General features: G+C 57.0%; 1 protein-coding gene across 2 annotated transcripts in view; it reads left to right on the top strand.

Moving 5' to 3' along the window:
- The first annotated feature begins 218 nt into the window (after positions 1-218).
- The window catches only part of PMEPA1 (prostate transmembrane protein, androgen induced 1), a 55,562-nt gene continuing 40,064 nt past the window's right edge, over positions 219-15,716 (top strand). Inside the window, exon 1 of one of the 2 annotated variants that reach the window (XM_036094452.2) lies at positions 219-779. In XM_036094452.2, the coding sequence (XP_035950345.1) occupies positions 671-779 (109 nt within the window). In that variant the 5' untranslated portion in view covers positions 219-670. The remainder of the gene's footprint in view (positions 780-15,716) is intronic. The other variant, XM_036094451.2, reaches the window with a different exon arrangement.

Below are 15,716 nucleotides of genomic sequence, written 5' to 3'. Positions count from 1 at the left end.
CGCGTGTTCAGGCCAGGGGTTCCAAACTGGTCCCAGTAGGGGCGGGGACGCTGTACCCTTCCTCCGCCCCGCTGGTCCCGGGTCTACGCGGTCCGCCTAGCTCTGGCCCTTTAAGAGCCCGCCCCCTTCCCTGTCACCCCGCCCCGCGGCCCGGGAAGGGGGTGCGGGGGAACCTCGGCGGGGATTGGCGCAGCGCGCGCCCCCTCCCCGGCCCCCGCGCGGTGGGAACCGGCAGCCCCGTCTAGCGCTGACGTCAGACCGTCTGCCTGCCTCCGACCGCGGTCTCGGAGCGAAACCCGATCTCCTTGGACTTGAATGAGGAGGAGGCGGCGGCGGAGGCGCTCGGCTGCGGGAAGCCAGCAGCAGAGGCTCAGCCCCGGCGGCAGCGCGCGCCCCGGCTGCCAGCCCATTTCCCGGACGCCACCCGCGGGCACTGTCGACGCCCCCGGGGCTGCCGAGGGGCGGCCGGGGGGCGCAGGGGAGCGCGGCCCCGCGCACTGAGTCCCGCGGCGCCCCGGGAACTTGGCGGCGCCCCGAGCCCGGCGAGCCGGGGTGCGCCTTCCCCGCCGCGCGCCTCCTGCATGCGGGGCCCGAGCGCCGGGCGCCGGCCGGAACCCCCCCCGGCCGCCCCCGTGCCCCCTGCGCCCCGCGCCGAGCCGCCGCGCCGTCCATGCACCGCTTGATGGGGGTCAACAGCACCGCCGCCCTCGCCGCCGGGCAGCCCAATGTCTCCTGCACGTGCAACTGCAAACGCTCTTTGTTCCAGAGCATGGAGATCAGTGAGTGACCCCGCGCCCCCCTCCCCTGAGGCCCCGTCCGGCTCGGACCCCGAGTCCGGGCGCAGCTGCGGGCGGGGGCCCCGGCCGTGCGCGCCCCCTCGGGCCGTGCGCCCTGCGCCCCGGGCGCGCCCTCCTGGCTCGCGGCAGCTGGCGGCCGGCCCGGCTTTGTCCCGCGGCGCGGCGAGCCTGGCACGGCCCCCGCTGCCCGCGCCCCGCCCGCTGGGACTCGGACCCCGGGCCGAGCTGCGCGGAGGGCGGCGGGGCGCCCGGCGCGGGAGGGCTGGGGCGGTCGGATCCGTGAAGTTTCCATTTTATTTCCCTAAGGGGCAGTCTCGATGGAGCAATTAGGCCGGCTCTTTATCAACTTTGGCTGGGGGAAGGGGGGTGGCGGGCGTGTGAGACACTGTCTGGCCTGCGGGGTGTCTGGGGCCCGGGGTGTGTGTCTGGAGTGTGCGTGGCGCTTATGTCTCGGTCTGTGTGAGTGGGTTTCCTTGCGTGTGTGGAGTGTGCGTGTCTGTGTGTCTCTGTCTGGGTCTGGCGCGTCTCCGTGTCTCTCTGTGTCTGTGTGTCTGGGTCGCAGTCTGTCCCGGGAATCTGTAGTCTTCCTGCGTCTCTGCCTGTGTCCGGGTCTGGGTGCGTCTTTTGAGTGTGTGCATCGCTCTGGGGGCTTGGGGACCATTTGTGTCCGGGTGTCTGAATCCAGGGCTCAGCGCTGGTGGGTCTGGCCGAAGGTGGATCCGGAGTGTGTGTCTCATTGTGTGAGTGTCTGTGTCCCCGACGCACCTATAAATAGCCTCTGTCTGGACAGCTTGGCTCAGCCTGGCTGGGACCGTGGTTACAAATGAGTCAAAGTTTGGGGCTGTCTGCGTTTGGGACTGCCTTGCCCTGAAAGGAGGAGGTAGACCGAGGGTGGGGAGGGGGTGTTGGAAGCTTGGCACCAACTCGCCCTATACATCCAGAAGTTGAGACAAATAAGCCTCTGCTTCTGCCATGCATAGCCCACTCAGGTGGAGGTTGGGCTGGGTGGAGGGCCTTCTAACCTGGACCCCCTCCCCCCAGCCCATCCTTTTGGGGACCTCTTGCCTCTCAGGGCTTCAGTTTCCCTACCCTCACCTCTAAGCCCCCGAGGCAAGGGAGCACACAGCCCTCCCCTGCAAGGGCCAGCCTGCTTCCAGCTGGGGCCAGGAGTCAGAGGCGGCCACCACCGAGCAGGGCAGTCACTGGGTGACTCATAAGCCAGTTTCCGCAGGCGGCTGCCACAGTTTGTGGCCCCTGAGCTTGTACAGTGAGGCGTAAGAGGTAAAAATAACCCATGACCGGTTCTGCTGGGGCAGGCTGGCCTGCTTTGGTGGTGGGCCCTTCCATCCATGAGTGCTCCATGGATGGAGCCCTCCAGTCCCAGAATTGAAAGCCTGGTTCCCCCCCTACCCCCCGAGTGCCCCTCGCCAGGCCAGCAAGGTGCGAGGAGAACCTACCCAGAGCCAGCGTTTGCGGAACTGAGTCGCATTAAACCAGATTGCTTCCCAAAGGCCCTTTGTGAACTCAGGAGGCTAATGAAATGCACGAGGATATTATTAAAATATGTTCGCACATGTTTGGAGAGGGCCTCGCCAGTGCTAAATGGATTGCTCTTTCAGTACCCTCGGTGCCTCATTTTCCCCCTTTGGTAAAGCTGCCGTAGGGGACTCCCCACCCCAGGGATCCACGCTGTTGTGTAGAACTTGACCATTATGAGGACTGGGCATGGGCATTTTTGCTCTTGGCCTTCCTTTGTGTACAGGACTTTAAAAAAAATTCATTCTTATTCCTGTCCCTTCTTGGGCTCTTCAGCCCTGATGATGTTTTGGCTGACACCAAGGTGCTGTTAAATCCGTTGCCTTCAACCTGTGTGCTTCCCTGGGTCGGGCATGTGAGCAGGACCCTGGAGGTTAGTGCCTGGAACCCTGGCCTGCTCCAGCTGGCCCCAGGGTGGAACATGAGTCACTGTGCGCGGTGTATTTTTTACACACGGCCCCCTACTTACTGGAAGAAAGCCCAGGGCAGGAAGGGAAATGATCTTTAAAATGCAGGTATAATGTAACAGTTTGTTGCAAGTGCTAATCAGATTTCCCCGAAAGGGTCTGGTGAGGAAGCCTGAAGGCCTGGAGTTTCTTTGTACAAAAAGATGGGGAGGAAAATTTGAAGTGCGGAAGGAAGGCCACATTTCACGTGATAGGAGTTCACAGAACATCAAAGATGGATTTGGAGCTGGGCTGCGGGGCAATGTCCTGGTGGCCCTCGGTAGGTTCCTTAAGCTGCCTTAGTTTCCTCCTCTGAAAAATGAGACCCTGATGGTTGAGATCAAAAATTCTACCAGCTTTCAAGATGGGGCCTCTGCCCTCCAAAGTCTGGCTGGAGGCCCCAGTGCCAGAAGTGGCTCCCCTCCCCTTGAACAGCACTGGGTCCCTGGTGTGTCGCTCAGTTGCCCCAAATCTCAGAGCTGGGTGGAGCCTTGGCCAGCTCAGGTTTTAAGAGATGAGGGAAGGTGGCAATGGAAAGCTTTGCCCCCTGGTCCCGAACGCACACTGGACCCAGACCCAGGGTTATTTCTCAGGAAGCACACACTCTGTCTCTTGAATTTGGAACTTGAGCCCCACAAGAGGTCCATCCTGAACTTGGGGGCTGGAGGAAATCAGCAGCATCCCCCCCACCCCACCCCCGTTGCACTTGGGAGGGTGGGAACCGGTCTGTCTCCAAGGAAGCCAGATACAAGGTACTGTGAGCACGCTCCGGGGACCCCAGTTTTCTCTGAGAGTCAAGGGGTGAGGGATGCTCTCTGATGGGAGTTCACTGTTCCCAAGATACCCCACAGAAAAATACGCTGTTCTTTAAAAAAGCCAGGGGTCCTGGGGTTAAAAACAGCTGACTCCAGTGACAGCCCACCAGAGCTGACAGGAGGGAGTTGGCCAGGCGACTTTTCAGGAAAGGGTTCCTTCTGGCATGCGTGTTTCTTGGCATTCTTGTTGACCTCTTTATAGGTCTGTCTCTCTTAGAAACTAGCCCCTGCCTTTAATCAGTTATTTCTCCAGGGGGCTGGAGGGCAGAAGGGAGTTGCCGGGAGCTGAACCTCAGTCTCCTTCAGAGATCAGCCCCAGTGAAGGCCCGTTGTCACGCTCAGACAGAGTTGGCACCTGCCTGTCATTCCCTTGGCCTTTATTGAGCGCCTCTTGTGTACCACACAGGAAGGACGGGGGCTCCGTCTTGAGGAGCTTCCCGGTTTTCATCTTGGATTTACATTTATTAGGAGGAGAGACTCTGGCACTGAGCAAGCTTAGTTATTTCAGGATTTGGTTTAAACTATGGCCGTTTAGCTCGAGCTATTTCCCCCATGGGCCCTCTGAGCAGGGACTTTTAACCCACATGTTTTCTGACTGACTGGGTTTTAGGTTGAGGTGCAAATCCTAGACTGGATCTCAGGTCAGGCCGTTGGCCCCAGCTCCCCAGGAGGTCTGGGGTAAGCCAGCCACACCCCCCAGGATGGCCCAGGGTCAGGGCCGAACTTAGTGTTTGTCAAGGCAGAGAATAAGTAATTGCTCCCGCATGCACGCAGTCTGCACTTGACGTTGTGCAAACCGGTGCACTCTCCCTTGGAAGGAGAAGGAGACGGAGCGGTGTGCGCCGCTGCCCCGGAGCTGAGGTCCGTTGGGGAGGGTCGAGGTGGCCGCAGCTTTAACAGGACAGCAAGGTGCGCGTGCCCCACAGCAGCCCCGCGCCTGCCAGCTCAGGTGCGCCCAGTACCTGCCCGCACCGCGTCCCGGCCCGGGGCGCGTCCTCGTTCCTGGTTTGCGCAGTGGTTAACGTGTAAAACCGTATTGTAGAGGAGCTTACGAGTGGTAGGGCCCAAGCTGGAGGGGCCACGTGGCTTTTCCTCTTTGGGTTTTTATCGTCCAGAGACCAAGTTTGCAGGGGACTCGCGGTCTGGGGTCCTGCCCGAAGAGAAGTAACTCTTCCAAGTGCAAGTCGGGAGGCTGTGCTGCCGCCGGCCAGGGGCGCTTGCATGGCGCGGGCTGAGGAGGCGATCAAAGCCCAGGGCCTGCTTTGTGCTTCTTAGAAGGTATCGTGTGCCCACATGCATGCACGTGTGTGTGTGTGTGTGTGCGCGTGCCAGTGCACAGTTAGGGGTACTTGTGGAGGCCCTGTGTGTTGGCGTGCCCGCCCCTCTTTGTGCGCCCGGGAGCGAGGAGGATGGCACCGTGCTGTGCCCCGGGCTCCCCGCGGCCAGGGAAGTGTGGCTCGGGGTCGGTGGGCTACAGAGACCTGGGGCTGTGAGTCCTCCCTGAGGGGACAGCCGCCACGTGGGCCCTTTGTGGCCAGACCTCTCGTTTCAGGGACCCGGGCGGCTGGATTTTGATGTAAAACTCTTGGCTTTTAAGTATTGGCAGTTCTTTTTCTTCTATTGCTCTGAGGGCTCCATGACACCTGCCCACAGACCTGATCTCTCCGTGGGTTGCAGTGGGTCAGGCGTGGGACTGGGGGCCAGGGAGATGGAAGCTCAGCCCGGCTCCAGAACTTACCGGTTGTCCTGTGGTCCAAGTGGAAAGCGGGGTAACAGGAGTTCCTGCGTGCTGGGGGGCTGTGCCTCTTCACAGGTTATTCTTTTTTTTTTTAAAGATTTTATTTATTCATTTGACAGAGAGAGACACAGCGAGAGAGGGAACACAAGCAGGGGGAGTGGGAGAGGGAGAAGCAGGCTTCCCGCTGAGCAGGGAGCCCGATGCGGGGCTCGATCCCAGGACCCTGGGACCATGACCTGAGCCCAAGGCAGACGCTTAACGACTGAGCCACCCAGGCGCCCTACAGAGGTTATTCTTGTGGAGTGTGGCCTGCTGTCTGCGCAGCTCTGTGTTCATGGGGCTTGGTGGTGACAGTGGGGGAGGACTGGTCTCAACTGTCCGCTCTGTCCTGTTCCCTGGCGGTCACTGCCAGATGAGGAGGCTGGCACCAGAAAAAGGTTTCCCCGTCCTGGGGCTGGGGTGCTGGCAGGGGCGGGGATGTTGGAATAAACCGGCCCATGTGGGGACCGTGACCTTGAAGGTGGAGGGACTTGAATATTTACCTTGTCCCTGCCAGGCCCACCGCAGAGCTGGCAGGAAGCCCCACAAGGTCTGCCAGGGACCCCCTTGGGTTCCCGCAGCCGACTGCCAGCTTCGGAAGCCAGGGGCTAGGTGGGCCGGGGAGGCACAAAACTTCGGCCGTGAAGTAAGTAGCACCCTGACATCCAGACAACCCACTAGGTCCCATGCCGAAGAAGACCCAGAGCACGAAGCCCAGAAACCTGTGATGGTCTGAGGCTCCCATTTTTTGAAAATTAATTTCAGTTCTTAACAAATGAGGGTATATAGGCTGTGAACCATCAAAATAAGACCCTGGTCTGTGTTTCCCCCGGCAGGTGGGGTGAGGTGGGGTGGGGGCACATCTGCTTGACTTCTCCGAGCACCTGTGTCTTCACGTGCTGCCCTGCCCCCTCTCCGAGGTGGGCTGCACCCCTTCACGAAGTCATGACAACTTGGAGCATTGACAATCAACCTCACTTTCCCTTCGAGTGACACGACAGAGCCAAACTGTGACACCTCTGGGTCTCGTCAGGGCCTTGTCAGGTGCTGGTAGAAGTGTCTGTCACCAAGCTGGGAAAAGTCCCAGAATGGCTTGCTGACAAGAGCAGGGGCTTCGGTGCCCGGGGATGGGCCTGGAAAGGGTTGGGGCATCCCCAGGCCTTCCCAGAGCCACAGCATGGCTTTTCTCTTCTGTTTCCAGTGTGACTGATGGATTTTTGGTGCTACTCCCTTTCTTAGTTGGATTTGGAGACCTTACTACGTGCCGGGAGTACTAGTGACGCATTTTTCTCAATCTCCAAAACAGCTCTGTGAGAGAGCTATTGGCTATCACCGATTTACAGATTTAAAAAAAAAAAAATTGGGTTCAGAGAGGGTAAGACATTTGCCCCAGGTCACACAGCCAGGAACTGATGCTCTGTTGGAATTCAAACCTAAGCTCCCTGACCCCACGCTCATGCTCCCAAGGTTTCTTCCCCACTACACCACATCGACTGCCCGAGCCCCAGCCTTACCTTTGCAAGACTCGACATGGCAGTGGTAATTTAGGTTTCGTCCGAAGACTGCAAGCCCACATTGGGCCATTCACTGGGGAAGAACGCTCACAGATCTTGGGTGCACAGTCAGGGCCATTCCACTCCGGCAGCACACTGGCTATCTTTCGTTTGCAAGGTGTCCCCCAGACGGGTGTCCCTTATCAGGCTGCACGAGGAGCTGGTGTCTCTGTCTGCATCCCAGTACTGCCACCATCTGATGTTGGGGCAGAAGATTGCTGACTGGCCCAGGGCTGTTCCCGGAGGGACCAGATCTGTTCACCTTACCCTGATTTCCAGGCCATCTGGGTCGAGAAGGGGGTGCCCAGCCATTCAGCACGTCATCACGTAGGGGCTGTGCTGCGGAATGCCAGGACCCCATAGACAGAGCCTTGCCCTCTGGGAGCTGCCTTGCTAGTGAGCAGACACAAAGCGAGTTTATTCCAGGGAGGGGGCGGGAGGGAACAGAAACGAGCCTACTCTCCAAGCCTCTCCCGGGGAGGCTCCCCCAGGATCCAGACCCGTCATCCTGTTTGGGCTCCAAGAGCACCCCCGGGGGTCTCTCCTGTCACACCTGTCATGTTGTGTTGGGTATCATGTAATTCGTTGTTGCTTGTGTTGGTTCTGGTGGTTACCAGACACACAGGGGTTGGGGACTGTGCCCGTTTTGCTCAGCATGTCCCCCGAGCCTGTAGAGACCCTGTATGTGGATGAGGCGGGAAGGAAGGGGGCCTGGGCAGGGCACATAGGTAGGCTGGAAGAAGAGTCCAGACTGGACAGGATGCAGTCAAGATAAAGATTCTGAAAACCATCCTTTCCAGGGCATGTGCCGCGTCCCTCCCGGGCCACCACCAGCACCCCCATGAAATGGAGGGAAGACCAGCACCCGCTTCGTAGGTGGGCAAGACAGTAGCCTGAGCACCGAAAGGCGCCTCTGGCACAAACTCGTATTTTGAATGCATCAAGGAAGTTTCCACCGTCTGGGGGCAGGAACGGTGCTTCGCCTCCTGGCCACCATCGCTTCTGGAAATGTCAGAGGCGCACTAAGGGGCAGACCTGCCTCCCCTGCTTCAGCCAGGCTTGTCCCGGGAGGCCGAGGTCTCTCTTCCGATTGCTTCAGTGCTTAGAGCATCGAAATGACGGGAAGGCGCAGCCGCCGCCCGCCCCCGGCCCCACCGGGAGAATTTGTAGGGCCGTTCTTTTCTGCACACACCTCCTCTAGACCTGGAGTGTTTTGGGGGTTCCTCTCCCACCCGGTGTCACCCACGAGTGGAGCTGGCATTGACGGTGAGACACCACATGCTGACAGGAGCTGGCGTGGCTCCCGTGACTCACCTGGGGAGGCTTCAGGGGTGATGGCATCTTCCTGATGTCGCGGCAGATTCTAATATGGATTTGTTTTCCATTGGGTTGGGGGTGGGACGAAGAAGGGGTGGGTCACTTGGCTTAGAGTTGGTGCCCGACGTGCCTGGTGAGGGTGTCCGGAGCCTCGGGGAACGCGGAGTCTGACTTTCTTTCCCTTCAGACGTATTGTAACTAAAATCAATGAGTATCGTGTCAGTGGGTTTGGGAAATAGGTCTAGTAGCAGAAGAGTTTTAATTATTTGGTAGCAAGTATAAAATCCCCAGTGGCCCTGGGATCTGGATGCCGGATAAAGTTTGCTTCTGGCCTCGAGGAGCTGGCTCTTGGAGCTCTTAAAGCCGCACCATCCCCTAGAAGCACCTGCTAGCTCTCCACAGCACGCAGCACTGGGCTCCCCCGGGCTGGATGGACAGACACAACCTCTGAACAGTCCCCAGCCTGCCTTTTAATTTTGGAGAAGTTGTCCCCTATCTTTTGTCCCTCACGGGGACTTTGGTGGTGATGGGGGCAGGGGCAGCTGTGCTGAGTCCTGGTGAGGACTCTTGGCCCAGAGTAGATGTTCAGTACGCAGTGAAGCGGTCGGCGAATGAGCGGATTTATGGTGTTCCTCACCTGCCCCTGTGACCGATGGGGAGCCATTGACCCCGGTCACGGAGGCTTCATGGGTGGGAAAGTCTCTGTTGGTCCTTAGGTCTCCAGGAGATGATGGTGTTTCCATCCCTGGCTTTGGGGGGCGCGAAAAGTGACAAATCCAGCAATGGATTTGTTTAGGTGTCAGTGGTTAGGAATACAGAAATATGTGCTTTAAAATATAAAACCAGGGCATCTGGGTGGCTCAGTCGGTTAAACGTCTGCCTTCGGCTCAGGTCATGATCTCAGGGTCCTGGGATCGAGTCCCACATTGGGCTCCCTGCTCAACGGAGAACCTGCTTCTCCCTCTCTCTGTGTGCTCTCTCTCTCAAATAAATAAATAAAATCTTAAAAAAAAATAAAATACAAAACCACATATTTTTGGATATATGAAAGATACATAGATATTTTTATGATATAAAATATGTAGAATATTTTTAAATGCGTGCGTTCCACCCACCAAGGCTAGGGGACTTGCCTTTTAAGGTCCTTTGACTGGAGGCCACAGTGGGGACCCTGCCTCCCACAGGTGTGCCCAGGACTGACCCCTGAGCCTTCCCTGGCTTTGCCCAGGGGTTCACCAGGGAACCCAATCAGGGTTCCCGGGCTCCATCTTCAGAAGAAAGAAAAGTGGGGAGCTGAGTCAGATTTCCAGGAAATTTAGGGGGAAAGCAAACAGCCCTTTCCTGAAAGAGGTTTTCTGTCCCAGTGGCCCTCATTACCTGGTCACTGCCAGGGGCTGGCTTTGCCCAGGGCACTTGCTGGCTTTACCCATGATGGTCCAGGCAGCTGCTGGTAAGAGGGACTGCTGCCTGAGAGCCTAAGCCAGGTGTAAGCTCAGTTTTATTCTCTCCTGTGTCGGTTTGCCCACGAGGCTCTGATATCCCTGATGGGGATGCTTTCACACTTTGCAGAAGCTTGTCCAGGAAGCCTGGCCAGCAGGGTTCAACCCAAGGCCTGTGAGGGTGATTCATCCCAGAGGTCACACTTCGTTAGAGAGGCTCAGAATTTGCATGTGGCCCCAGTGAACGCTCTTTCTTCATCACCCTAAGTTTTATAGTAGGTAAAATAGCTTTGATCTGAACTATCTGCAGTTGTGCATGGAGAAATTGTGTGAGCATTTGGTTATTGTAGACGATGTGTTTCAAAATCCTGGTCACAGGAGAGAGAAGCTCTGTGTTCTACTATGGCTGCTATGCTTAAAGAATGAAAAATAAAAGTGAGTAACAATATTTTTTACTGAAACTACGTGTATATGTGCCTACTTCCTCTACATCGCTTATGTGGCCGCACGTTTTGAGGATTTCACAAACGTCTTAAAGAACCCGCCAGGAGAAGATAGAAAGTGAGGTCCCCGGGAGCCCTGTAAGACTTTGGTGGCTGGCCCACCCCATTTTGCAAATTCCCATGTCGATAGGCTGATGATGTGCTGGAGCTGGTCATAGCTCTAATTGCCTTCCTAAAAACAATTTAGTTGGTAATAATTCTGTAAACCTATGAATCAACTTTGCGCAAACACCCTGAGTTAATTTCTTTGTTCTTTTCTTTATACTTTGTAATTGGTGTCTGTAAAAGCCAAAGGTTTGGTCTTGCGGAAGGCATGATTCATTTATTGGTGTCTGTGCCGCCCCGTTATCATTCAGTCATTTGAGAATACCGTCACGGTGAGCCCGGAGTGATTCATACCAGGCTGAGCTTGGCAGCCGATGGGGTCACGGCCATAGAAGGAAACTATTTTTTCTAATCTATTTATTGTATGGGAGGGAGAGGAGGGTGTATTGAGATGATGGAGAGAGTGCCGATTACATTGGTGAATATAACCGATTAAATAACACCAACAGGCCCTTTAAACGCCACTCCATTTGCTGCTGGTGATCGTTACGATAGATCACAGCTAAATACGCTCCTATCTCGGATGTATCTTGCCCATGTTTATGGATCCCGCTTCCTGAGCAGGCTGGCACGTAGGGACGCCCCCGTCGGTGTCTTGGAGCTAAGTTTCCTGTCAAGAAGGCACAGATGCAGAGAATGTTGCCTTTTTAAAAAAACAAAACAAAACTCTATCAACTGGGGTCCACCATGAGACAGTTTAAATGTCCAGGCTTAAGAGTCAGAGGCCATTCACCACCCTCCCCTCGATTTTCCTAAAAGTGACAATTATTAGATGTTTGCAATTGTCAAGCCGTTCGTTATTCTGCAAAGTGTGGGGACTTAGGCGTGGAGCGGCTCATTTTGCCCAATTTTATTACTTACTTTTGGCTCTAAATAAAATTGTCACTACCTTCCCGTCTAGAGGCTAATTAGAGTTGCTTGCTGCATAGCCCAGAGGTGTAATTATGAGTCCAACTTCCAGTTGTCCGTGTAAATCCGGGGCCTGCCTGCAAGTGCGTAATCCCAGAGTTGCTTGTGTATAGTTGACAAATATTTCTCCCCGCCATCTGCTTCTCTGGTGATTCTCTATCTGCCTAACTCTTCTGGATCCTGCTGTGTCTGGATCACCGAATGAGGGCCCGGCTCTCAAATTTGTGAATCCCCAGTTCCTGGGACCCTTTACTTAGAGGAGAACCCAGCCCATAAACACGGGCTTTTTATTGAGTGGCTTTGTGACTTCCCGGGAGTGGATTAGGGATGAGTGCGTGGCTGTCAGTCCTGTACTGCCCTTCCTGCCCGGGACAGACATTGCTCATCCATAGCATCATCCACTCTTGCTGGGCTCAGACTCTCCCTGAGGTGGTGCTCCCGTGTCCACTCCCAGTCGGGGCTCCGAGAGGACTCGACCGTGACGTAGATGATCCTCAGGAAGGAAGCTGGGAGTTGTCTGCGCAGGGCAGTCCAGCGGGGAGAGGCGTGAGGGCAGCAGGACTCCCTCCGAGCTACAAAACAAGTCAGGGGCAGTCCCTTTTGTGAGTTCTAGGAATGTGCCACCCCCTTGGAGTGCCCCAGCCCCCTGCCTTCAGCTCTCAGGCTTGGGTCCCTCCCAGACCTCCAGGCTTGTTTGTGCAAGGGGAGATCTGCAGAAAGACCCCATCCCTGTTACTCCCCAGCTCCTCAACAGCACTTCATTTGTCTTTCTTTAAAATCGGGGTCACGAACCTACATGTCACTGAAGCCTCCACTTTACCTCAACAGCCTCTTTGCGCTGGATATCTTGAGCCCTACCCTAAGCACACTGCAGCATTCCTTTACACTCTAGTGAGAATGAGCTCTGGACCCTTTCCCCAGAATAGACTCGGGCGAGGGGGATGGGGCTTGGGAAGAAGAACAAGAAAGGGGAGAGGCTGGGAGGCAGGGAGTGTTCAGGGAGTGGGCAGCCAGCACCCAGCAACTTTGTCTATTTGATCGTTTTCTTAGTGTTTGCCCACAGTGACATTGTGGCTTCCACACCCCAGCTATTCCTGCTGACCGTCACTCCGCGTGCCCTGCCTCACCGTCCTTGGGGCAACCCCTTGTGTGCAGCTGAGGGGGCGGGAGGTAGGTCACATGCCACGGTGTGGGAGTTCACGAGGAGCAGGGCAGGATTTGAACCTGTGGTTTTGCCCACCATCCCCTAAACGTCAGAACCACCCGTCCCCCACTGCAAGGGTGTGGACTCTCTGGCTTCTCCAGCCGCCTCGTTCAGTCCTCTCCACACCCCTTCTTGGCAGGGTCACCTGCCGGCGATGCCTAGGGCTCAAGCCTGAGAGAGCAGGGGTTTGTCCGGCATTGGCACTGAGCTGCGGCTGAAGGGAGAGAGGGGTCACCGTGGTCTGTGGGGTGCTGGGCGGGTCTGGGCTCCGGAGAGTGGGTGGGGAGAGCTTAGGGAGCCTCACGGCTGGAAGGCGTCCTCCGGCCCCCTCTGCACTCAGCCGGTCCTGGTGCTGGGGGCCCGCAAGCCCGATGCGCAGGTGCACCCCAGGCCAGTTACTGGGGCAGGGTAGGCAGCCGGGATGTTGAACCCTCCGGGTGATTCGGAGGTGGCCGCAGCTAAGCCGAGGTCCAGGGGGGGAGACGAGAAAACCAAGGCCCGTTTTCAGCCCAAAGCCCTTCTCTTAGTAATGGAGGCCTGATTCTGAATTTTAACTTGTCATCCCAGGACACCTCACACCGACAGGGACTCTGGGTGTGCCGGGATGGTGCTCCCACTCATGGGCATCCCTCTTGGAGGCAGCCTGGCCTTGCCTCCCAGCACGGGGCTCACCCGTGTGCTGTGTTCCGCACCGGGTGCTTGGAACGGCTCAGTGCCCCCTGAGGCCTCCGGCCAGCCTCGGACTTGGGGGGATTGCCTGGGGTGTGGTGAGCACCGTGATCAGGGTGGGCACTCGGCATCCTGGCTTCTTTTTCTGCTCCCTGTGGCTGGCCGGACACGGTTCCCACCTGGGCTGCCACTGAACTGCCCGCAACCTTTGCCTTCTGGGGTTTTGGCGACCTGTGCGAGGCTTCTGCTTCACTGGAGGTGGCACCTTACTTTTTTGGGAAAAGGTTTCTTGGCACAAGGGGCAGAGGGGGAGAAGATAAGTAGAGACGGCACCGGTAGGCCCCCCCGGTTGAAGGCAGAATGTTCTTTCTGGACCGGAGGTTTTCTTGTCCCTGATGCTCGTCTCCCTGCTCTGCCATCTTCTCTTGTCGATTTTCTTCTCTGTCAAATGGGCATCATCAAACCTGGGGCTTTGCGAGAAGGAAGAGCCCATCAGACGTCACCCGCTGTCCCTTCTTTTCCCTTAAGCTGTTAACCTTCCCCTGGAACCCGTGTTTTCCCCACTCCGATGTGTTTATTGAGGTGTCATTTACAGACACGAAGTGCACACACATAGCATCTGCTGCAATGAGTTTCGGCAAACGTGTATGGGACACCTGTCCAGACCGCGACGCAGAACCTTCCGTCCCTGGACGGGGTCCCCTCGCCACTTCCGGTCTGTGCCCACCCCCTGGAGCACTGCTGGCCAGTCCTCCCTCGTGGAGAACTCAGATACATGAGGTCACACTGGATGCTCCCTCCTCTTGTTTGGCTCTTCTTGCTCAGTCTCCCAACTTTGAGATCCATCGCGTAATGTGGATCCGAGGTGATGCCTTTTTACTCGTGCGTAGTATTCCCGAGCGTGGGGGAGGCTCGGGGTGGCACCGCTCACCAGGGCAAGGGGACTGTCGAGGGCCACGCTGGACCCAGAGAAGTCACTGTCCACGGGTGGAATGTCGGCTGCCTCCGTGGGGAAAAGCTTTTGTAACCCGAATCTGGGCCTCGTACACGGGGACGCGCGGCCCGGACGTCCGTCTGTCCAGCCCCGGCTGGGGGGACTCAGGGTGGCCGCGGAGTCCTTGAAGACCAACAGGCTACAGCTCTGTCACCACCTGGCACAGCCCCGCCAGCCCCCGATGCCAGCCCGCCTGCTGGCCTCACCTGGCGTGCATTCCTTTGCAGGGAATGAGGATGTGGGTGACCCCAGACAGGTATGAATCACGTCTGGGGGAGGCGGTTTACTCAGGAGGTAGCAGGGAGGCCGCGTTCCTGCCGGCTGACGGATGGCTTGGGCCTCCGAGTGGAGCTGTGGGCCGGGGCTTGGAGCAGGCCTCCCTGGGGGAGCGTGGGGCTGGCGCAGCGGGGTCCCCGGCTAGCCTTCTCTGCAGAAGGAATAGAAACCGCAGAATGGCTTCAGAATGTGGTGGCATGGCTGTCGTGGTCTTGGTGCCCCCGGTCCTCGCTTCGTCTGTCAGATGGGGGTGTCACTGAGCGTTCGGACTTTCTTGGACTGTAACCCAGTTCACTCCTGCTGTCACTGATGCCTGTCGTTAGGCCAGCCGCCAGGTCACGTGGGGGCCCCGCGGAGCTGCTGTCCCCAGACCTGTTTTTCAGACGGGCACACTGAGGTATGGAGGACAGAAGTCACTTGCCCAAGGGCATGCTTGCCCACGGTTAATTGAGCTGCCTCTGGATTCCACTGAAGCCACCCGTGTCCTAACTGTCTCACCTTGTAGGTGGGGAGAAATCGACAGGCCCACAGCAAACCCGTAGCCTGTGAGAACACGTTCGATGGCGTGCGGATGGGCATTTGAAATTTCGCAGATCAGTACCTAGGCTGATGTATGTTAAAAGCACGTTGGGACAAATGGAACAAACACGTCCCCGATTTCCTGTGGGTTATCGTTTAAGAGAAGAGTAGGTAGTAAAAGTGAGTTGATTGAATAGGATTTAAATTTTGAAATTATTTAGGAATTTTAACTCCTTTAATGGGGTACTTGGAAATGGCAAAAACCGGGAAGCCTGGTTGGGAGTTACGCTCTCAGAGACACCTGCCAAGGACTCCTCGGGGGTCCCCGGCAGCAACCACAGATGGATGGCACCTCCCGCAGAATGTGGCACCTCGCTCTTCGGTCTTCTAAGGTCACCGGCCATTTGAAGGTCGGGGTCAGCACGATTCTAATGAGAGCCAGGTCACAGGGTTACAGGGTCCTCTGAGGGAAGGGAACCCCAGGGGCAAGTTCAGGGGCAGGAAGTTAGGGGTGAAGAGCGGCTCCCGCATCCTTCCTCCAGACACAGAGCTGGGAGCAGCATCCGGCAGGTGATGGGGCTCCGGGCTTGTTCTCGGGATGGTGCCGACGGTGGGAAAGCCAAGCCTCGGCCCCTTCGGACTCTGGACACACCCCACGCGGTTTGCAGGGGAGTGCCTGTCACAGCTGTGTGTCGTCTGGGTCTCTGTGTGTGTTCTAACCTAGATCTTGAAGTTCTTTTTTGGTAATGGAAAAAAAGCCTCCCTAATTTAATTGCCCTACGGCGCCTGAGATGGTTTGATGCTTTGCAGAATTGATCTGTGATTTACCACGTAGTCTCCTAATGCGCGGTTTTGGC

The sequence above is a fragment of the Halichoerus grypus genome, chromosome 10, assembly GCF_964656455.1.
Source record: "Halichoerus grypus chromosome 10, mHalGry1.hap1.1, whole genome shotgun sequence".
Lineage (NCBI taxonomy): Eukaryota > Metazoa > Chordata > Mammalia > Carnivora > Phocidae > Halichoerus > Halichoerus grypus.
Note: the sequence above shows the minus strand (reverse complement) of the source record. Positions and strands in the feature narration are given on the sequence as shown.